The following is a 23,839-nucleotide window of genomic DNA, read 5'->3' as shown; positions in this document are numbered from 1 at the left end:
TTTGCAAGTTTCCCCTTGGTAAATCCCTAGTTAATAATAATTTTTTTAAAAGTTTGAACTTCTTGTTTTTACGTTCTGGTACCTTGTTTTTGATAGTATAATGACAATGGTAAACCCTTGTGCTTGATGCTGAGAGCTTTCTGGAACATAGTAGCCCTATTCCAGGCCTGTGACTCCGGATGCTTCATTTGAAGGCACCACTGACCCATTTGATCATGCAAACAGTAATCATCAACACCTGGCATTTTAGTTTACAGTAAAAAAATCTGGGTAGTTAAATTTTCTTAATTAATTGATTTTGATATTAACCGGGTCTTTATCTTACTTATTTATTAATGAGAAATACAGGAGGAGAGAGAAGGAACCAGAGATCACTCTGGTACATGTGCTGCCAGAGAATGAACTCAGAACCTCATGTTTGAGAGTCCGGTGCTTTATCCACTGTGCCACCTCCCGGACCACTTAACTGGGTCTTTACAATATAGTGATATATTTTTTTTAAATAACAGTATTTATGATCACTTAGTTCTAGAACTGCATTTCCTTATATGAACATGAAATTTACTCATATTTTAAAGTGTAAACAGAAATTTAAACATATTTAAACAGAAATCATGTTGTATGCAGTTTATTTCATTTTTATTTTTGAATATTTATTCATTTGTTGATTCCCTTTTGTTGCCCTTATTGTTGTAGTAATTATTGTTGTTGTTATTGATGTCATCGTTGTTGGATAGGACAGAGAGAAATGGAGAGAGGAGGGGAAGACAGAGAGGGGGAGAGAAAGAGAGACACCTGCAGACCTGCTTCATCTCTAGTGAAGCGGCCCCCCTGTGGGGGCTCAAACCAGGATCCTTACGCTGGTCTTTGTGCTTTGCACCGCCTACGCTTAACTCCCTGTGCTACCGCCCGACTCCCAGTTTATTTCATTTTATGATGTTTACATAGAGTTCTAAAAGTATAGCTTCATTTTTTGTATACTCAAAATCCAATATACCAAGTTTCAAAATATATTGACTCGGATATTTCCTTCTTTCAATCCAAAGAATGTGTTACAGAATTTTGTTTTATATAAAATGCAGCAAATATTTCACTAAGGGCGTGGGGGTGATAGCTCTCTTGGGTAATATGTCGCTTTCTCATGTGTGTGACCCAGGTTCAAACCTCGTTCCCACTGCTTTGGAGGAAACTTTTGTGCTGCGGCTTCCACTTACTCTCTTGCACCTGCCTCTCTGCCTCTTGGCCCTGTTTCTATTAAAATAATAATAATAAAAACCTTAGTCCTTATGATAATTGCAGGCATGTTCCAAGTGTGAGATTTAGCAATCTGTTTCGTAGAATGTAGTAGGGACAGAGCAATAATTACCAAAGAATTACAGTTACAAAAAAAACAACTTTACCCAGATAGATGTTGAAGTCATATCCTGACCAAAGGAGGAAGTGGCAGGTCACTGGGCTTAGACACTACATCACCAACAGCAGCACTCTGCTGAGTGTTTGCAGTTTCCTCTGACAGAAAGCAGTAAGAGCAGTACGCTTAGCTCGGTGTAGACTGGAGTCAGAATGCTGAAGAGAAAGCCATCCAATGTTTCCGAGAAGGAGAAACAGCAGAAACCAAAGGTAAGTCCTTTCACACATGCCTACAGTTAGACATTCAACACAGCACTCACTTGATAGAAAACACACACACACACACACACGCACACACACACACACACACACACACAGTTACTACCTGTCAGTCAGGCCAGCTGTGGAGTTCAACGCTTCATGGAAAAATGTCGAAAAATTAAATTGTAACTGTAAATATGAAAAAACACTTGCCCGTGTGTCTGTTAAGTTTACTTTATAGTGTCTATTTGATGATTTCCACCTGTAGCTGAAATTTGAGCTCAGGCCATTAACTTCCTAGAAATCACCTTGATATACCTTTTGTTGGAAAATATTAAAATTATGCAATCCCGCACAGTTTTCACGACTATAAATTTTCTGATGTCTATTTAACAAGAAGCTAAAGGCATTGTATCTATGAGGTGGTTATTTCTTTATCATACATTCAATCATGAAAAGACCATAAGTTTCCATAGTGATTTTTTTTTAGTTCAATATTTAATTCTTTTATTTTAAAACATGGTAACACCTTAGAGAGATGATCTTTCTTACCTTCTTCCTTGAGCTAATGTCATTACTGGAGAGATAACAGGGTTATTTAAAGTGAGAGAGAGGAGAAACATTTGATAGAAAGAGCAGTAGCTGGTGCTTTTGGAATTCTTTGAATTCCTTGTCTTAACAATATTTTCCCCTTAAAAAAGCAAGATCTTGCTAAGTGGTATCATGTAGCAGAAAAGGAATATTAGAGAAATAGTAGGAAAATATGAGCAAAAAAGTATAAGCTTTAGCTAATAATAATATGTCAGGTTTTTTTATATTTATTTATTTTCCCTTTTGTTGCCCTTGTTGTTTAAGTTATTACTGTTGTCGTTATTGATGTCATCGTTGTTGGATAGGACAGAGAGAAATAGAGAGAGGAGGGGAAGACAGAGAGGGGGAGAGAAAGACAGACACCTGCAGACCTGCTTCACTGCCTGTGAAGTGACTCCCCTGCAAGTGGGGAGCCGGGGGTTCGAACATATGTCAGTTTTTATATGCAATGAATCAATGTTGGCACAATAGTAGTGGCCAGTGTGAGATGTCGATAATAGAAAGGTGAATTTGGATATATGAAAGCTATACTATCTTTGCAACGTCTTTGTAAATATAAAATTATGATAAAATAAAAACATGTTTCAAACAAAGCAAGGCCTGTGATATTAGTGTAGAAATATCAATTAGCTTCATAAATAATATGAAATTTTAAATGGCCAGGCAGTAGTGCATTTGGGAGAGCAGATATAAAAGATTTTTAAGATCAATTGAAAGAGAATTTGTGACAGGACTTAGACAATTTTTTACATTCCTGCTTAAATAATATTTTAAATCTATTATGAATAAACAGTGCTTGAGTGTAACGGTTTTCTGAAGGATTGTATTTGGTCTTTATTTTCTCTTTACCCATTCAGAAAGAAAGAGGTTGGGAATTGATAACTTTTGAACTGAAGTGATCAGTATTTTTTAACTCGTTGTATGTAACCTCCAGCCATCTCTAAAAGGAAACTGAAATAAGTGATATAGGACCTTTGAAAACTAAGAACAATAATTTTGATATTGATTCTTTCTGATAAGAAGACAGATAAGAGATGAGCTAGTATATTTAGTCAAAATATACCTTTGTAAGATATGATTACTATCCTCTAATATGGCAAAAGTTCAAGGTAGAACTTAAGTTTAAAAATCATCACATCTTTCTGGTTAAGGTTAATATAGATAAAATTTATTTGATAGAAATACAGCTGACGGGGGCTGGGCAGTAACGCAGTGGGTTAAGTGCACATGTTGCCAAGGGCAAGGACCTGAGGCGTAAGGATCCTGGTTTGAGCCCCCAGCTCCCCACCTGCAAGGGGAGGGGTGCTTCACAAGCAGTGAAGCAGGTCTGCAAGTATCTTTCTTTCTCCTTTCTATCATCCCCTCCTCTCTTGATTTCTCTCTGTCCTATCCAACAACAACAGCTATAATAACAATAACAACAACAAGGGCAACCAAAATGGGGGGAAAAATGGCCTCCAGGAGCAGTGAATTTGTAGCACAGGCACCCAGCCCCATCGATAACCCTGGAGGCAAAAAAAAAAAAGTATAAAAAATATAAAGTATACCCACCTGCAGGGAGATATCTTCACAAGTGGTGAAGCAGGGCTGCAGGTGTCTCTCTGTCCCACTCTCTCTTTATCTCCCCCTTCCCTCTCAGTTTCTGGCTGTCTCTATCCAATAAAGATAATAATAATAAAAATAAAGTATAAAAAAGTGTAAAAAAACATAAACTATAAAAAAGTATTTAAAAAGTATCTTTTACCTTTAGTTTTTATGTTTCAAAAATCACTGCTAAAATACAGTCAATACTCGAAGAATTTTGTGGATAATATCACTATATATCCTTCCCCTCCCCACCACCACTCCCATCACCAAATCTCTGTATCTCCATCCCCAACCACAGGGATAACAACTAAACTCTCCCCACAGTCTTAGATATAGGTGGACTTTTTTTTTTTTATATTTTCACATCTGTATGTTCAGTTCCCTCTTTTCCGCATCTGAGTGAAACCATCCTGGAGCTGCCCTTCTCTCCTTACTTGTTCCACTAAAGCTTCATCTTCACCAATTCCATCCACTTTATCCCAAAGGACACAATTTCATCTTTTTATTGATAAGTAATATTACACTGAGTATATGGTCCATAACTGTTTTATCTAGTCGTCTGTCAAAGGGCATTTTGGTTGGTTCCAAAGTTTTTGATACTGTGAATAAAACCACTATGAACAAAGCTAAAATGAACATGGAGGTGCATATATCCCTTTGAATTCATGTTATTATTTCTTTTGGGTAAATGACTAGGAATGGAGTTCATGGATCATAAGGTATTTCCATTTCTTTTAATTTATTCAATTATAAAATGGAAACACTGACAAGATAGGATAAGAGGGGTACAATTCCCACCACCAGAACTCCTTATCCCATCCCCTCCCCTGACAGCTTTCCTATTCTTTATCCCTCTGGGAGTATGGACACAGGGTCATTGTGGGATGCAGAAGGTGGAAGGTCTGGCTTCTATAATTGCTTCCCTGCTGAACATGGGCGTTGGCAGGCCTATCCATACTCCCAGCCTGCCTCTCTCTTTCCCTAGTGGGGCAGGGCTCTAGGGAAGCAGGGCTCCAGGACACATTGGTGGGGTCATCTGTCCAGGGGAGTCCGGTTGGCCTCATGGTAGCATCTGGAACCTGGTGGCTGAAAGGGTTAACATATAAAGCCGTACAAATGGTTGATTAATCATGAATTTAAAGGCTGAAATAGTGCAGATGGAGGTTTGGGGTCTCAGTTTTGGAAATAGCTAGTTGGTTTATTTTAGATATATTCCAAGGGGCCCATGACTGCATTAGTTTTTGCCTGAGCCCGATGTCTGATATGCAGGTGGACCCAGGTTATTTTCTCCATCATGGTTGCACCAATTTACACTCCCACCAGCAGTGAAATAGAGTTCCTCTCTCTCCACATCCTCTCCAACACTTCTCTTGTCTTACTGATGGAGCCCATTCTGCCGGGTGTGATGTAGAATCTCAATTTGGTTTTAATTTGCATTACTCTGGTGATAAGTGAATTAGAATGTTTCTGCATATGTCTGTGGGCCATGCGTATCTCTTCTTTAAAGAACCATCTATTCATATCTTCTGCCCTCTTTTTTATTGAGTTGTTCTTTTCCAAATAAAGTCAGACTGAGAAACAGAAAGAAATCACAGCACTGAAGCTTCCCTTAGAGTAGGGTAGACAAAGCTTGAACTTGGTGAAGCAGGTTCAGCTGGCAGAGCAGCACACTATACTAGCTCTAATATGTATAATAGCTCTGTGAGAGAATCTCTTCTTCAGCTTCATAGACAAAAATGCTTAATGAAAGTTAATTAACCTGAGCAAAGACATAGATTTAGAAAAGCTGTGTAACATATATGTCAACTTTCAGCATCACTGTTTTAACTACTATGCTGTTGTTGAAAACAAAGGGATTGCAGATATTATTTCTATCTTAATTAACAGTGAATTTTATGGAGATTAAAGAAAACGTTTATTTAAGAGTATATGTTCAGTTACTGACACTGATTAAATTAGGAACTTCATGTATTAAAAATCCCTCCAGCTGCACATTCACTATTCAGCATTTATAAGCAACAATAACAATGACTTTCTTAATATTCAAATTTTGAGGCCAAGATTTGGCCTCACTGGATGTGAGTTCAAGTCCGTAGTCCCCACTTACAAGGAGGAAGCTTTGCAGATGGTTAAGTAGTGCTGCAGGTACCTCTCTTTCTCACTCCCTATCTCAATTTCACTTTGTCCTATCAAATTATATAGATATTTAAAATAATTCAAATGTTGCATTTTCAAACCAGCAAGACCTAGTGTTAGATAAGCATAACCACCATTTCCCTCCCTCACTTAGCATAACAACTTTAATGTCATGGGTTCTTAAATATTTATGGAGTGATGAAGGTTCTGGAATAGCTTCTGGACCACCTGGTTTGTATGAAGAATCAGTTGTGCTATGTACTTTCATGATTTCTATCTGATCTATCCATATGTGCAGAAGAAAATTTGTATATATTTATATGTATACATGGAGTCATCATTCATTTTTATATTTCATTTTAACAAGTTCAGTATATTAAATGAGACTCCCTAGAGAGACCTATTGTTTCAGGACAGTAGAAATTGTTTCAGATGAGGAAGTATGGTAAAAATTTCAAAATTAGAAAAAGACTGGGTTCCATAAGTAATACTGTCTTACATTAACTAGAATAACTTGGCCTTTATTTGGCTCAGATTAATGGTGTATGTGCATACATTTTAAATGAAGGTTTTCATTGAGTAAAGGTTATTCAGATACCATTGTGATTTTAAAGAGAGTTACTAAAATAATGGCCGCTCTGGAAATAGCTTTAAAAAAATTACCATTTTTTTAAAAATCTCAAGTGCATACTAAATGAGACACCATTAGTGTCACAGATGCTAATTTTCACCAGCAATGACTGAAGTGGCATTCCTTCCATTTGCATTTGATCTTAGCAACGAGAAGAGGTGAGGAGTTGATTATGAGCTGTTTTCACTGCACTGCCCGCTGTGCAAATTTATGCCCCCAGAAAAGGATGACGCATAGTCGTGGCATTAAGAGCTTTCCTCCATGCTTTACCTGTGAAGACTGTTCAGAAGTGGTTTAACTCTTATCTACCCAGATGCAGGAAAAGGGAAGATAATCCTGACATCCACTGGGGTTTAGTCTAGGCCAGAGATTTGCTCAAAGAAACTTTATGTCATTGTTTAACCCACTTTATCCTTGAGTCAGAAAGTGACTCAACCTGCCCACCCAGTGCACACCTGCTGCCATGCTCAGGCACTTGGGTTCAAGTCCCCAGTCGCCACCTGCAGGGGGGAAGCTTTACGAGTGGTGAAGCAGTATTGTAGGTATCTCTTTCCCTCCGTTGCCTCTCTTAGTTTCTTTCCATCCTGTCAAATAATTAATGAATCAATTAATAAAATAAGTACAGTCATTTGGGATTTGCAAATAGCTCACTTGGATAGCATGCTGCTTTACCACGAGTATGGTCCAGGTTCAAGCCCAGCCCATACCACATTGAGGGGAATTTTAAGAATATAGTCTCATCCACTCTCTCTGCCTTCTCTGTCTCTGTCAAAATAAACATATAAATAAGTAAAAAGTAGTGAAATATTTTGCCCAAAGTAGTATAGGTAGTATAAATAAGAAAATAGTACGGTTTGGAATCTACAAGAGAAGAAAAGGTTTTCCTCCAAACTTGTGATTCTCCATACTCCCTACTATTTTTTTCTTTATGTGGAGTATGACTCTAAGATTCTAATTCAAGCCCCTGGCTCCTTATCTGCAGGGGAGTCGCTTCACAGGCAGTGAAGCAGGTCTGCAGGTGTCTGTCTTTCTCTCCCCCTCTCTGTCTTCCCCTCCTCTCTCCATTTCTCTCTGTCCTATCCAACAACGACAACATCAATAACAACAACAATAATTACTACAACAATAAAAAACAAGGGCAACAAAAGGGAAAATAAATAAACTTTAAAAAAAAATTCTAATTTTGGCTTTTTGAACAACATGATTCCAGGTGAAATATAACAGATAATTTAGGTAATATATTCAACTTTTTTCCCTCACATTTAAAAAAGTCAATGGCACAAATCACTGCTTAATTTTACTTTTATGTCGCACCAGAGATTGAACTCAAGATCAGGAAATATCTAAAGTAAACTGTAATGTTAACATAAAACTGAAGAAGACATATAAATTGTAACAAGATAACCGAGAATTCTGTATGTACTTTAAAGTTTAGAAATTCTCTTCATAGTAATGGGTTTGAACCTAAATTGTGTATTTGAATCTCTGAAGAACTTACATACGAGTAAGTCAAATCCAACTTTTGATGTTCCGATTTACCTAATATAGAACATGTCTCAAGCATCGATTTATTTAAATCTCCAAATACTTTTTTTAGATAGATACAATGTTTTTAAATTTTTATTTATTTATTTTGGATAGGAGCAGAAATAAATTGAGAGGGAGAGGAGAGATTGAGAAAGGTACTGTTTCACTGCCTGTGAAGCTCCCCCCCTGCAGAGGCTTGAACCTGGAGGCTTGTGCACTGTAATGAGTGCACTCAACCAGGTGTACCACTGTCTTTTTAAAAAATTTTAGGGAGTCGGGCTGTAGCGCAGCGGGTTAAGCACAGGTGGCGCAAAGCACAAGGACCGGCATAAGGATCCCGGTTCGAACCCCGGCTCCCCACCTGCAGGGGAGTCGCTTCACAGGCGGTGAAGCAGGTCTGCAGGTGTCTGTCTTTCTCTCCTCCTCTCTGTCTTCCCCTCCTCTCTCCATTTCTCTCTGTCCTATCCAACAACAACAACAACAATAATAACTACAACAATGAAACAACAAGGGCAACAAAAGGGAATAAATAAATAAAATAAATATTTTTTAAAAATTATTTATTTTTCCCTTTTGTGGCCCTGGTTGTTTTTTATTGTTGTTGTTATTGATGTCATCGTTGTTGTACAGGACAGAGAGAAATGGAGAGAGGAGGGGAAGACAGAGAGGGGGAGAGAAAGACAGACACCTGCAGACCTGCTTCACCGCCTGTGAAGCGACTCCCCTGCAGGTGGGGAGCCGGGGACTCGAACTGGGATCCTTCTGTGGGTCCTTGCGCTTCACGCCATGTGCGCTTAACCTGCTGCTCTACACCTGACTCCCAGTGTACCACTGTCTAAACCCCTGGTAGATAGTGTTTTTCTTTTTTTTTTTTTTTTAGTTTTTATTATCTTTATTTGGTATTGGATAGAGGCAGCCAGAAATTGAGAGGGAAGGGGATGATAGAGAAACAGTGAGACACCTGCAGCCCTGCTTCACCATTTGCAAAGCTTTCCCCCTACAGGTGGGGACTGGGGGCTTGAACCTGAGTCCTTGTGCGCTGTAACCTAAGCACTCAACCTGGTGCACCACCACCCAGCCCCTAGATAGTGTTTTTCTTTTTTTTTTTTCTTTTTTTCTTTGCCTCCAGGGTTATTGCTGGGGCTCAGTGCCTGCACCATGAATCCACTGCTCCTGGAGGCCATTTTTCCCCATTTGTTGCCCTTGTTGTTGTAGCCTTGTTGTGGTTATTATTGTTGTTCATATTGTTCGTTGTTGAATAAGACAGAGAGAAATGGAGAGAGGAGGAGAAGACAGGGGGGAGAGAAAGACAGACACCTGCAGACCTGTTTCACTACCTGTGAAGCAACTGCCCTGCAGGTGGGGAGCCGGGGGCTCGAACCGGGATCCATAGGCCAGTCCTTGTATTTTGCGCCATGTGTCCTTAACCTGCTTTGCTACTTTCTACCTATCTTTTTAACATGCTTGAAAATTGATCTACTAAACCATCCATTCATTGACTCAGGCTTCAGTGCAACAGAGTGCTTTTTATGGATCATAGAGACTCTGTTACTGGATTCTAACAGTGAACAAAACATGTGTGCTTAGCTGTCTAAGGAGTTAGTTTTTAGTTTTGAAAAATTCTCTTCAGGCAAAGCGTTAATTTATGTTAGCATTCCCACTTTACTAGTTTTTATCGAAAATAAGCAGTAAAAAATCTGAGGGCAAATGCACTACACGTGAAAAAAATCACACAGTCCAAATAATAGACCCCAAGTTCAGGGGATAAGTGACTGAGAGAAATGATCGCAATGCAGTCTCCACCTCGGCTGAAAATCTGCATATTATAATCTACCAAGGAACCTAAACTGACTACCTTCACTACCAATGTGCTAGATCTGTTAAAAATCAATTTAATTAGATACCAATCTCTTTAATCTTGTCTTTCTTTGGAGGTAATAGCTTCATTATGCCTGCAGATTGTGCTTCTTATAAAGGAGCTACATTTGTTTCCAAAGTTCATGTTACCAAACTGGTTCATTTCTCCTCCTTTCTAGTGTTAAGGATCTAGGTGAACTTTAAGAAACAAGACATTCATAATTAGCTTCTTTGTAAGGCACAAAGATGTTCTCCATTAAGAATTGATGAATAAGAATGGAAGAGGGTTCCTAGCTATCTCTTGTGGTAGACAAAATGTGTTTTTCCATAGAAAGAGTCATTTGTCAGCACCACTGGCTATGCACATTTTTTCCTCTCAGATGAAGAACTGTTACAGCATCTTCCTACGCTGCTAGTGTTTCTGCTTCTTAGGGATCCCATGACAGAATTTTACTGACTAGGCGAGGTAGTTTGAAGAGCATCAGTTGTTTTCTTAGGTCAGGAGCACAAGTCACTATGCTGCCAAGTTTAGTTTCCTCCGGGAGCCATTAAAAAGAGACTCAGTTCCCCTTGGCTTTATTGAGCACCCTTTGCTGACTTTTCATTCCGTTACCACTCTGTGCATGAGCTCTCTTGATGTGTCCAGTTTTCAAGGTTGAGTGTCTCTGACCATTCTTTACTGCCTCTATTTTCTTATTGTTCTGCTCTAAATCATATCTGCCTTTTAATAACTGACTAAAATTTCACTCTCTTAAAAAAAAAAACCCTCCAAGGGTCCGGGTGGTGGTGAACCCGGTTGAGCGTACATATTACCTTGCATGACGACTAGCTACAAGCCTCTGGTCCCTACCTGGATGGGCAGATGCTTTGCAAATGATAGAGAAGTGCTTCTGAAATCTTTCCTTTTCTCTGTCCCTTTCTCCATCTCCTCCCCCCCCTGAAAAAAAGAAAAGAAGAAAGAGAGAAAGAAAGAAAGGAGGAAAGAAAGAAAGAAAGGAGGAAAGAAAGAAAGAAAAAGAAAGAAAGAAAGAAAGAAAGAAAGAAAGAAAGAAAGAAAGAAAGAAAGAAAGAGAAAGAAAGAGTCACTGAGGATGGTGGAGCTGTGCAGACACTAAGTCTCAGTGTCAATTGTGGTCACAAGAAAGAAAAATAAAGGCAATAAATATAGAACATTTTCATAGATCAGAAATAAATGTTAAATAGTCTTACAGACCTATGTTTAAGACCCTATTTTAATATTTTCTAACCAGAAGACATTGAACATTTTATTAAGCCTCTCTTGAGACTGATGTGCTTATTTGAAGAGATGTGGTGAGGCAAATCGCACATAATTAATGTCGTAATTAAGTTGACTATCATATGTAAAGTTCTAACACATACTACATGTTTGATTGATAATCTCTTTTCTATTTTCATAATGCTTGCTTCACACTGCTAATACCTTCTTTCCTGTAGATATTCCAGTATGTCCTATTTCTAGTCCTGAATTTTTTAATGGGAAACAGAGAAGACTGACCTCAGTTTGTCTTGAGTTTCAAATTACATGTGCTTTCTATTAGCTCTTGGCTACCAACAAAAACATTTACAAAATAGAACATATTCTGACTTCTCAATGCACATACATTGATTGTAGAATGACTCATGGATAAGGTTAGTCATCTAGAGATGAAAGCTACTGCAGCTCAGAGTTTGTAAATGAGTCACTGATTAAGATCTAGGCAACATCCATGAAACAGAATAGCCATTCGTTTTAATTTCATTTTTTATTTATTTACTTATTTATTCCCTTTTGCTGCCCTTATTTTACTGTTATTGATGTCGTCATTGTTAGATAGGACAGAGAGAAATGGAGAGAGGAGGGGAAGACAGAGAGGGGGAGAGAAAGACAGACACCTGCAGACCTGCTTCACTGCCTGTGAAGTGACTCCCCTGCAGGTGGGGAGCTGGGGGCTCGAACTGGGATTCTTACTCCAATTCTTGTGCTTTGCGCCATGTGAGCTTAACCCACAGTGCTACCGCCGGACTCCCTAGAATTCTTAAATTCAAAATGTGATGAAACAAAAATAAGCATTTTCATAGGGTGTCATCTTTCAAAACTCAAAAAGAATGAGAGAATAGCATTTGGCTACTCTTGTTGCAGAAAATCCATATCAACTGAAAGAATTATTCTGCTTGACTCAGCAGACTTGCTCATTTAGGTCAGAGACATACTTCAGTCTATAACTCCACATCTCTACTTAACATTTGACACCATCTAATTCACTTTACTATGACCGTTACACAAATTAGACTTCCAACAACGACCTTGTGTGCCAGGCAGTATGTACCTGGGGAAGTCAATTCTTTGAGTATTTAACAAACATAAGCATTCTTTTTGGTAGTTGAACTTCCCATATCTAATCAATAACTAATTGCCCTTCTTGGTATCTTATCAGTTGCTGAATCACTTCCCTGAGGTTGTTATTTCTACAAGCTTGAAAAGCAAATTTTGTATACCACTCAAGGTGCCTGACATTGGAAATAGAAATGTCTTCCCAGGAGAACTGACCTGAGTTGCCAATTAAGCTCCCATTTTCTTTATATACATTGAACAAAGACAGCTAAATAGTAAAGCTTCTTTTCTCAAGTTTTTATTATTTAGATAATATGTTTCCAGAATAAGCTTATATTTTATGATATATAGTAGTATGATGTTCATCTAGATAGCATTATTTTTCTGAATGTTTTACATATAGTGATGCAAATTTGATTTATTTATTTTAATATTCCACCAGGATTCTCACTAGAGCTCAGTGCCAGCAGTACAAATCTACTTCTCCCAGCTGACATTTTTTTCTCTTTCTATTTGATAGGACAGAGGAAACTAGGGGGGGGGGAAGGGCTGAGAGAGAGAGAGAGAGAGAGTGCTTAACCCGATTTGCCTTGACTCATCTTCAGCAGTTTTTATTTTTAAAGTATAAGGAGTAATTAAATAAACAAAAATGAATGCTCATGGTCATGTGTATATATAGAGAGAGCTTTTTAAAAAATATTTCTTTATTGGAGGATTAATGTTTTACATTCGACAGTGAATACAATAGTTTGTACATGCATAACATTTCTCAGTTTTCCATATAACAGTACAACCCCCACTAGGTCCTCTGTCATCCTTCTTGGAAATATACTCCCCCTCCACCCCAGAATATTTACTTTGGTGCAATACACCAACTCCAGTTCAGGTTCTACTTGTGTTTTCTCTTCTGATCTTGTTTTTCAACTTCTGCCTGAGAGTGAGATCATCCCATATTCATCCTTCTGTTTCTGACTTATTTCACTTCACATGAATTTTTCAAGCTCCATCCAAGATTGGCTGAAAACGGTGAAGTCAGCATTTTTAATAGCTGAGTAGTATTCCATTGTGTATCTAGACCGCAACTTGCTTAGCCAGTCATCTGTTGTTGGACACCTGGGTTGCTTCCAGGTTTTGGCTATTACAAATTGTGTTGCCAAGAACACAGATATACACAGATCTTTTTGGATGGGTGTGTTGGGTTCCTTAGGATCTACCCCCAGGAGAGGAATTACAGGATCATAGGGTAGGTCCATTTAGAGAGAGCTTTTATAGTGGTAAATATAATCACTGTTTTTCCCTCGTAAGGTCATCTACAACATTTCAAGTTCAGATTAAAATATATCTATACTAATTATTAACTATAAATATTGTCATTTAAGGTAGCCACTGCCCATGAAAGAAATGCTTGTATTTCTAAAACAAGACTTCTTCAAAGGTTAATTGTAGCCTTAAGAACTGTCATTACCTAAGTTCGTTTCTACCAGGACTATCACACTGTAACCCCACTAACTATCCCTTGTTAGATGGAAACATTTACATAATCAAATTCAGAGTTGCTGATGGAAAAATAAATGGACTTCACAGTGAGGGAACGGTAGAACCCAAATGTCTCTCGTGAATATTCGAGCATGAACTTATTCCTACTTGAGACAGCTCATTCTTTTCTTGTGTGGGTTTATATGCTGTATATTTGCCCCACATAAACATGTCTGTTCTTCCTAAGAGAAAAAAAAAAGTTTGAATTCCTTAGCATAGTGGCAGCCAGTGCTGCCTGAGATGGGAATGTTTATAAGCTTTATGATATTAACTGCAGCACTCAACCTCAGGTGACATAAAGCATGCAAAAAAGAACTTTCTGTCAGTTTTATTATTTCTAAAAAGGTTCCCCTTGAAGCAGAAGAGTGACCTTGCTCTGCTGAGCTGACATATGCCAGTGGATTAATGGTAGAGCTCTGCTGGAGGGAAGCTCACAAAAACATTACAACCCCAGAAGCTGGGCTGGCGGTGACCATTAATCAGGGTGACCAACATCATGCATCAAATACATTCATTTAAAAGTAGTAAAAATGATTTTAAAAAACTTTTTAAGAATTAGCTTATTGTTTGTCATTACTTATGTTCAAGGAGATCACTGCATGACTAACATATCCTTTGAGGGGCCCTTTAGAAAGGTGATGATACCCAGAGACCAAGTGAAGGCAGTAGACATTTAAGACTCTCAGAGGTAACATGGGATTTGATGAGAAAGTTCATTAACTAGATTTCATTTTCCTAGCTTAATTTTTTTTTACATTTTAACCATGACTTTTTAACTATATTTTTTTTTATTGAGGGGGAGTAATGCTTACCCATGATTTTAAAGTGGTAAGCATTATGAACGACTGTGTTTTTTTGTGTTAAGTTCCTTTTCAAACTGGAGAAGCTAGATTTAGTGATATAAATTTTTAACTGATAAAAGCTGTCATGAAATTTTTAAGAAAACTAAAGTTGAGTCACACTATTCAGCAATTAAATATGTGAAAAAAAATCTTCATAAACTTAACAATAATTTATATTTTCTACCATGTGTTAGCTATTGGTCAATTTCCATGGTTTTTTATATGACTGAAAAAATAAAATAAATGACTAAATCTCAGAAAGAGAATGTTACCTTTATTATTTTTGTAAATTTCTGATTAATGATTTAATAGTGGTCTTCAATATTGGGAGATTACAACGTATATTTCATACTACACCCATGACCAAGATTTCATGCCGCACCCTTCAAACAATAACCAACACTGTTCTCACAAAGTCCTAGAGACAATTGGAGACTTGTTTCTTTGTTTGTTGATTGCCTTGTGTTTCTAGGTTTATATATTTCAGGAGAATGTTCTCTTTAATCTATCTAGATAGCTCTTGCTTTTATAAAATTCTTGTAATAATAAAATTGAAAACGCACGATTCTTTTTCTGTTACTAGTTTGTCTTTTAGACTAGTGATATTCTAGGTAGCACCTATGATATTATCTCCTTAATAAAGTAAATAGTAGAGTTAGGATTAGTGAAAAAAAAGTATTTGGAAAATAATTTGGTTTTTCTTTAAAATTAAGTTATATAAGTAAAGAAGTTGATAGTTATCTGACCACAGTTGAAGTGTTATTTAATGTTTGTTTACAAGTAGGAAAAATTCTATTATTCATATAGAAGAAAGTTAATTTCTGTATTTATTAGAGAATAAATATATTTTGTGTGGCTGGAAATTTAAATCATTCACCTTTGATACTGCATTCTTTCTATCTAGATTATCTAGAAAACAAAATCAGCAAGGGGAAAGACATATGCTTAGGAAAAAATGTTTAGAGATGAAAGATGCATGAGGCACATTACCTATGATTTGTAACTTTCCCCTTCTCTGAAATACAGTCTTCTGTAAGCATGGTGCAAACGCTTAGCTTGAAAGCAGCTTCAGAAGCCTTCATACTATCTGTGCTTACGCAAGAACTGAAAACTACTTGCCAGTTTTGGATTAGAATCCTACAGCTAAGAGAAAATCCTAGTGAAATTTTCCTGTACCAACACACACACTTTTCTAGTGATAGAAATTACTATGTTCACTAGCGGCAATCTTTCTCTCCTTCCAGGAGTTCAGGAGGCAATTGCATCACACGGTTTTTTGCTATATAACACTCCTTTTGATATGGCATGTGTGATCCAATATCTTGATATTTTCTCACCATTATATAGTAGTCAACGTTTTTAGATATGGTTATTTCTAACAAATTTCATGACCAAGAGTAATGCAGTCTTTGTATGTAAGTGTCTTGCTAGGGTTTCACCATTCTGAACATATATATTTTTTAATTTCTCTATCGGGGAATTAATGGTTTACAGTCAACAATAAAACATAGTAGTTCGTACATGTGTAGCCTTTCCCAGTTTTCCACATAACACTTCAGCCCCCACTGGGTCCTCCTCTTCTGCCATCATGATAAGCAGACTCATTTTTCTTCCACTGCAGTTGAGGTGGGGTTCATATAACAGAGTATGTTAGAATAAATAATTCTTGAAGTTTAAACAAATCCAAATTGTATTGATTGTATTTGCCTTTAAATTCTGTGATTATTTTAATGTGTAAGTCTTAAGAGCAAGAACAATCATTGTGTGTTAACATGATGAGGACTAGTCAACTGATGTCAGAGTTGCCCCTAGATCTTACCAATGAAGAATGGGCTGGATTTGAGTACATGGAAAGAAAAGAGGAAGACTATTTCTTGAAAGAAAAACAGTCTGAGTAACAGTCTAGTGACATCAATGAGTATGTCAGTGCTGACTAATACAATGTGTCAGAAGCTCCTCTTCATCAGAATGACTGGCACTACCTGAAACCACAAGGAGTCATGCAGCATGCTGTATTTGATAGTATTTTGTTGTCTAATGAAGAGTTAAAGTCTTTGAGTTTCAGTATTCCTCTTCTGTAAACTTAAGAAATTAATATTGTGTGTGTTTGTGTGTGTGTGTGTGTGTGTGTGTTTCTTAAACTTGACATTGTGTAGGCTTTCAAGAAATCATAACATTGTGGAGCAAGCTTTACATTTTGAACAGAATGAAATAAAGAGAACTGGTACTAGGGACCTGGTGGTGGCACAGTCAGTTAAGGGCATAGATTACCAAGCATGAGGAACAGGGTTCAAGGCTCCAGTCCCCACCTGTAAGGGGGAGTCTTGACAAGTGGTGAAGCAGTGCTATAGGCTCTCTTTCTCTCCCACTCTGTCTCCACTTACCCTCTCAAGTTCTGTGTCTCTATCCAGTAAAGGAGTAAAACCTTTTTTTAAAAAGAACTGGCAGCATCTAAAAGTTACTTTAGTGGTGCCATTTTAGATGGTTGAAGGGATAAGAGTTTGGAGTAGGAGCTAGAATTTTATTTCAGGAACTCAGAAAAGCACATAACTGAGTAGCAGTAATAAAAATAAATGTCTAGGCAACAATTTGGAGAAGTAACTGCTTATGGACTCAGTAGTCAGAGAATGACTAGGAAGTGGGCACTGTCAGAGTAACAGAGGAGTGAGTGAGGCCGGCCAAGGATGTTTACTGTAGGGAGATGATACAGCTGTGCATGTCCAGGAAGTCTGTGCAAGATCACATCACTGGAGCTTTTGATTTCCTTTTCACTCCCTTAGAACTAACTGTGTAAGACCTGGTGATACCAAAGGACTAAATTTATTTTTTCCACATTATGTTGTTTGCCTGAAAAACAATACATTTAAGACACACCAGTATTCTTTATTTTTAGGACTGTTTTTAAATAACCTCAATTCCTAGAAATAGAACATTACTGAAAGTTAACAGGTGCAAAGGAAATCGTGACTTAGTGATAAATCAGGCAGAAATACAGTTGGGAATCTTTAATGTCCAAGTGTTTATTGCTCATAAAACCCATATCTTCATATTAAGTAAGCTGATGTGTATAACTACTTTTATAGGTTATGGGATCAGTATACATTGATATACATATATACATTCAGTTCTGATTTCTCTCTTGAGTAAGTTTTGTTTCTTGAGGCAGTTTCAATTTGTAAAAAAAAAAAAAATCTCTAGGGACAACTTATGAAAGTAAAGACTTACATAGAAAATTTGACACAAGAATTTTGACATAAGGATTCAAAACCTGGCAGGTCCTCCTCTGTCTTCCAGAACCTGAACCCCCTCACCCCCACCCCACCCCAGAATCTTTTCCTTTGGTGCTTTTACTCAAGGTTGCAATGTCAGCATTGAAGGCAGTGTTTTATACTTCTGTCTTTTAGTCCTCACTCTCCTGACCATTCCCCCAACCATCTTGCATGAGCGCCACATGACAGTGTCAGCAGTGTAACTATGTAACACTGAGGCAATCCTAACAGATTATTTCAAGTCGGTTAAATTTGTTTCACAGTCTTCAAAAGGTCTCAGCACTTGTGTTTGTTCAAACAATTAAATCCTCGAATGCCTTCTGATACAGGCTAATGAGTCTATGGAGATTTAGCATATTATAGCTACAGAAAATTCAAACCACAGTGTGATAAAACAGAAATATAATCTTCACTGTATATTACATTCTTCTAGAGGCAGAAATTTGAAGACGTGACAATTCATTGGCAGGGTGTGTATAGTTTTTAATTTGCCAATATATTTCAAAATACTGTGCATGTCTGACTTTTTAAAAAAATATTTATTTTATTTATTTATTCCCTTTTGTTGCCCTTGTTGTTTTATTGTTGTAGTTATTATTGTTGTCGGCATTGTTGGATAGGATAGAGAGAAATGGAGAGAGGAGGGGAAGACAGAGAGGAGGAGAGAAAGACAGACACCTGAAGACCTGCTTCACTGCCTGTGAAGCGACTCCCCTGCAGGTGGGGAGCTGGGGGACTCTAACCAGGGTCCTTACGCCGGTCCTTGCGCTTTGTGCCACGTGCACTTAACCCGCTGTGCTACCGCCCGACTCCTGCGTGTCTGACTGATATGCATTTGTTTTTCTTGGAAACAGACTGTGAAGTATTTCTATCAGTTCCTTGCTCAACTATTAAGTCATGCTAAAAGTGGTATTTTGCTTGAAGACCCTCAAAGTTGGTCATGGTTAAAACTGTTAAAAAAAAATGGTCACGGTCGTTCAGTTTTAGTTGAATTGATAGGTAATACTTCTCCAAATAATCACTAATTTCCCTTCAAGTTGATGAATATAGACGTGTCTAAAAAAAAAAAAAACCTATTAAGTTATTTTTTTTTCTTTAAAAGTAAAAGACAGTTTCAAACATGTGTAAAGAGTCTCACAGTCAAGAGTATATTAGAATGGGGAGGCCAGGTGATGGTGCAACAGCATGAAGCACAAGGACCCACTTAAGGATCCTGGTTCAAGCCTCCTGATTCCCATCTGCAGGGGGGCTCACTTCACAAGTGGTGAAACAGGTCTGCATGTGTCTTTCTTTCTCTCCCCTTCTATATCTCCCCCCCTCTCTCAATGTCTCTCTGTCTTATCCAGTGGGGAAAAAATGGCCACCAGGAGCAATGGATTTGTAGAGCTGACACTTTTGCCGCGGGATCCAGGTTAAGAATGAGTTCTGGGGTGATGTTATCATAGCCAGCAGCTGTTCCCGGTTTAACCCTCTTCAAAGCGTCTTCCAGTTCAGACAGTGTAAAGGGAGAGAGTTTTGGAGATGGACAAGATAACCAGAAGTGGGATGACCACTCATGGGAAATTTCTCTTTTCCAGACTGGGTCGATCTTAGCACGTCCAACTTGAGTTAGGTGACTGGCCACTGAGTTTGGAGATACGGGAGGATGGGAGACGGGAGGGGGTTGGCTACCGGCACCCAGTCTGGGAAGAAGCTTCCAGGCCTTCCTACTTGAGTGGGTGAAGTTCAGACTTTCTGTGAGTTGTTGCCAGTGGGCTTGGCGTGCTGCATCCAGGGGGGCAATGAGATGGTCAGCCACATCTGGGTTGCCCGACTCATCATACTGCTTTAGTAGTTGCTCGCATTCAGCATCAAGACAAGGCATATAGTTAGCACGTCTCCCACGAGGAATAGCTTGGGAAGTTGCTTTGAAGATGGCTTGGTGGAAGCGCCTGTAGGAATCTTCAGAGGGGATAGAGTTAATTGGAATTGCAGGAATAGATTTGTTGGTAAGATCACTGAACAGACGCCAGTTTGCTTTCCGAAAGTTCCATCTTAGTTTCTCTGAGCACAGAATCAGTGGGAGCTGGAGACCAATGGAACACACTTATTTTAGGTAAATAGTGACTTACATGTATCCTCAGATGAGTGGTAGCCTACTGTGTATGTTTTATTCCACTAGACTTTTATTTTTTTTCTATATGCAGTAATATGTATATATATATATATATGTGTGTGTGTGTGTGTGTGTGTGTGTGTGTGTGTGTTTGTGTGTATTATATAGCTGCACACATCTCATTGTTTGGATTTGTTAAATATCATTCAATCAGTTCTCAATGAATATTTGACTTTACAGCTGTTTAATAACATAAGAGTTTCATAGTGAATGTGCAAAGCCAGTTATATACAAATGTGTCTCTCGTCTACGTATCTCAAAACGAATTGAATTGTTTTGTCAAAGGGAAAATGTGCATATACTTTTGTTAGATAGATGTGATCAAATTACTCTCTATATGTGCTGTGCCACCTTACAAATATATCCAATCACACAAGTGCAATCTAGATTTTTAGAATACAGACATTAAATATAATTTTGTGTCAACAAAGGATTATCTAAAATATGAGTTTTTTTCTTTTTTTTTTTTTTTTAGTCATTACTAGGGCTTCCTGTTAACAGATAAATATTTTCAGATAGAGAAAAAAAGACGAGATAGAGTTAAGGAGCAAAGCAAAGATAACTACTGCTTGTAAATATTCTTCATTGTGGTGGGGATCAGATTCCAACCTTAGCCTCACGAGTAGCAAAGTAGACACTCTACCCAGATAAGCTATCTTGCTCACACAAATTCCATTTTTATTGGTGTCGCTCTTTCTACTGGTAGCAATTTATATAACTGCTTATCTTGATGGAAGTTTCTATCCCAAGTTAATATTTACTAAATGCAATCCATTGTAATTACACAATGCAAAGTTATCAATGTTCACGTACATACTCATATATAAAAGACTATGGTTTTCATTAGAAACGTAACGGCAGTGAGAAATGATCATTATGCTCCTTGTATACACCTCATGGAAGATATCAGCCTTTCTTCTTGGTAAGCAGTAACCTATTCATGATGAAACCCTATCAGAAAGACACTAACTTTTAGACAAGAGAATAATGATGGGAGTCGGGCTGTAGCGCAGCGGGTTAAGCGCAGGTGGCGCAAAGCAAAAGGACCGGCATAAGGATCTCGGTTCGAACCCCGGCTCCCCACCTGCAGGGGAGTCGCTTCACAGGCGGTGAAGCAGGTCTGCAGGTGTCTGTCTTTCTCTCCTCCTCTCTGTCTTCCCCTCCTCTCTCCATTTCTCTCTGTCCTATCCAACAACGACAACTACAACAATAAAACAACAAGGGCAACAAAAGGGAATAAATAAATAAAATTAAAAAAGAGAATAATGATTTTTTTAAATCTTCTATTAAATGAATAAATTTGATTTTTTAAAGGAGGCATATAAACCAGAATTTGACAGTTTTTAAAGTCATTTTTATTAAGGGAGTTAATGGTTTACAGGCAGTGATTCACACATGGGTATAATTTCATCATGTCACGCCCCCAACATCCACTTCTGCACCTTCCTCCTCCTCTGTCCTCGGAGTGCTTTGCGTTGATGCAATACACCTTGCTCAGTGGCTCAGTGCGTGTTTCTCTGTGTTCTCCTTTCCTGTGCCTATTCATTAAGTCTGGTTTATAAGGAAAATCATGTGATGCTTGTCTTCTTTTTTGCATATCTCTAAATTTCCTTCTTTCTTTTTCTTTTCCTTTCTTCCTTCCTTTCCTTCCTCTTTTATTCCCTCTTCCTTTCTTTCTTCCATTCTTCCTTCCTTCCTCCCTTCCTCCCTCCCTCTCTCCCCCCTCCCTCTCTCCCCCCTCCCTCTCTCCCTCCCTCCCTTCCTTCCTTCCTTCCTTCCTCCCTTCCTTCCTTCCTTCCTTTCTTTCACCAGATAGAGATAGAAAGGGAAAGAAAAAGAGAGACACCTGCAGACCTAGTTCACTTCACCTGAAGCATCCCCCCTGCAGGTGGGGAGTGAGAGCTCAAACCCAGGGTCCTTGGGTGTGATAACCTGTGCTCTTAGCCCACTGTGCTAGCACCCTGCCTCCTAAGTTTGCTGCTTCTGAATGTCTTAGAGTGGAGTGATACTATACTTTTCTCACTGAAGGCTGTTGAGTAATTCAAAATTAAATGACTGACAAAACCCAAAGGAACAGTCCTGATGACTTTTCATACTATGAACTCTGCTTTTCTTTTAATTGATATAATTAGGGGCAAGTTAATCTGAAAAAACAAACAAACAGATGACTGTCGTATGCTTTACATTGGTTTGTTCTAGCCCTCCCCCACCAAGAGAATTAGATCAGTCCTGTTAATTTCGTGGGCCCGCTTGGGCCCGCCCCAAGGAACCCGGAGAGAGGGTTTCTGAGTTCCAGAGTGACAGAGTTTCTGAGTTCCTGAGTTCGAGAGTAAGAGAGAGTGCTTGTGCCGCCGCAAAGAGACAGCAGAGCTCTGTTTGGTGATTAGTTTGTCTTAGTTTATGAATCGTTGTTTCTGAATAAAGAAATACAGCTTCCCTGCCCAGCCGTTGTCTCCGCGTCTCTGTTACCTGCCCAGCAAGAGCCTTCCGAATTTTAACAACAGGTGACTACCGATCACTTGGTGGTAAAAGATAGCATAGAGAAATGCTAAACTGACCCTATTCTCTGCACTCATGAGGAAAACCATCAACAGCAAAAATCATGCTATGATGTTTACCAGCGTTTAGGAGGCAGGCTGAATGCAGGTTAAAAAAATCACCACAGGCATAGGCTTCAAGAAACCATACTGAAATTTCGAGTATATAAATTAGTAACAGACTTCCTTGTGTTCAGATTGTTTATAAGCAGAACAACAACAAATCCTTTTTTGTTCTCTCTGGACAATGATAGTCTGGTGAAAACACCTATCAGGCAAGTGGAAATGATTTATGCTCTGGGAAGTCGCTCTAGGTTAGTAACTCTGCATGAAGAAACTTTGTATATTTTGGTCCTTTGCTTTCTCTCCTCTTGCTACAAGTTGAAGGGCTTGCTCAGCAGGGGTGACAAGTCAGCAAAAGGTGTTAATTGTGTCTAACACGGCCATCAGCCTTGAGGCAATCTTCTGTATCACACTGTCTATCAAGCTAACCCCTTGTCACATGTCAGAGTCTTTTTATTTTTATATCCCTCATTTAAAAGAGAAATGAGGAGTTTTAAAGATAGCTACTGGGGGAAACAGGAGTCTGAGTGCATGTAAGGGCTAAGCTTTTGAAGCAGACCTGGAAGTTTATCACTTCTGAAAGGACTGTACAACATTTTATGACTACTGACTCCCAGTATTAATTTTTCATATTAGCACTTTTTCCAATTATTACTTTTTCACTACCACCAGCCTATTTTGATAAATATTACAAGCTTGAAAGGAGATAAAGTTTCTAGGAGAATATATTCTTGGAATTTATGAATACATAAAGAATATAAATATCAAATATTCACCATCCTAAGCAAAGTATAAAATTAAATAGATAGTGAAGAGGTATCCAGTTTTTGACTCAGTGGCTCTAAAGATTTTTGAAAATGTGTTTAGGAGAATCATTTACTTTTTTTTTTTAATTTCTTTAGTATCTGTATTTATTTATTGGATAGAGACAGTCAGAAATCAAGAGGGAAGGGGGCGATAGAGAAGGAGAGAGACAGAGAGGTACCTGCAGCCCTGCTTCACCATTCAAAAAGCTTTCCCCCTGCAGGTGGGCTCTGGGAGTTCGAACCCGGGTCCTTATGCACTGGAACATGTGTGCGCTCAACCAGGTACACCACCACCCAGCCCCGAGAATCATTTACTTTGTAATCTATCAGGAATTGTTTATAATTGCCTGCTTTGAATG

The 23,839-nt window shown here is 38.3% G+C and overlaps 1 protein-coding gene across 1 annotated transcript in view; it reads left to right on the top strand.

The window, feature by feature from the left end:
- The first annotated feature begins 1,479 nt into the window (after positions 1–1,479).
- The window catches only part of SAMSN1 (SAM domain, SH3 domain and nuclear localization signals 1), a 63,069-nt gene continuing 40,709 nt past the window's right edge, over positions 1,480–23,839 (top strand). The window contains exon 1 of the mRNA XM_060172145.1: positions 1,480–1,620. Coding sequence (XP_060028128.1) covers positions 1,564–1,620 — 57 coding nt within the window. The 5' untranslated portion in view covers positions 1,480–1,563. The remainder of the gene's footprint in view (positions 1,621–23,839) is intronic.

Source organism: Erinaceus europaeus, chromosome 14, assembly GCF_950295315.1.
Source record: "Erinaceus europaeus chromosome 14, mEriEur2.1, whole genome shotgun sequence".
NCBI classification, from domain to species: Eukaryota; Metazoa; Chordata; class Mammalia; order Eulipotyphla; family Erinaceidae; genus Erinaceus; species Erinaceus europaeus.
Note: the sequence above shows the minus strand (reverse complement) of the source record. Positions and strands in the feature narration are given on the sequence as shown.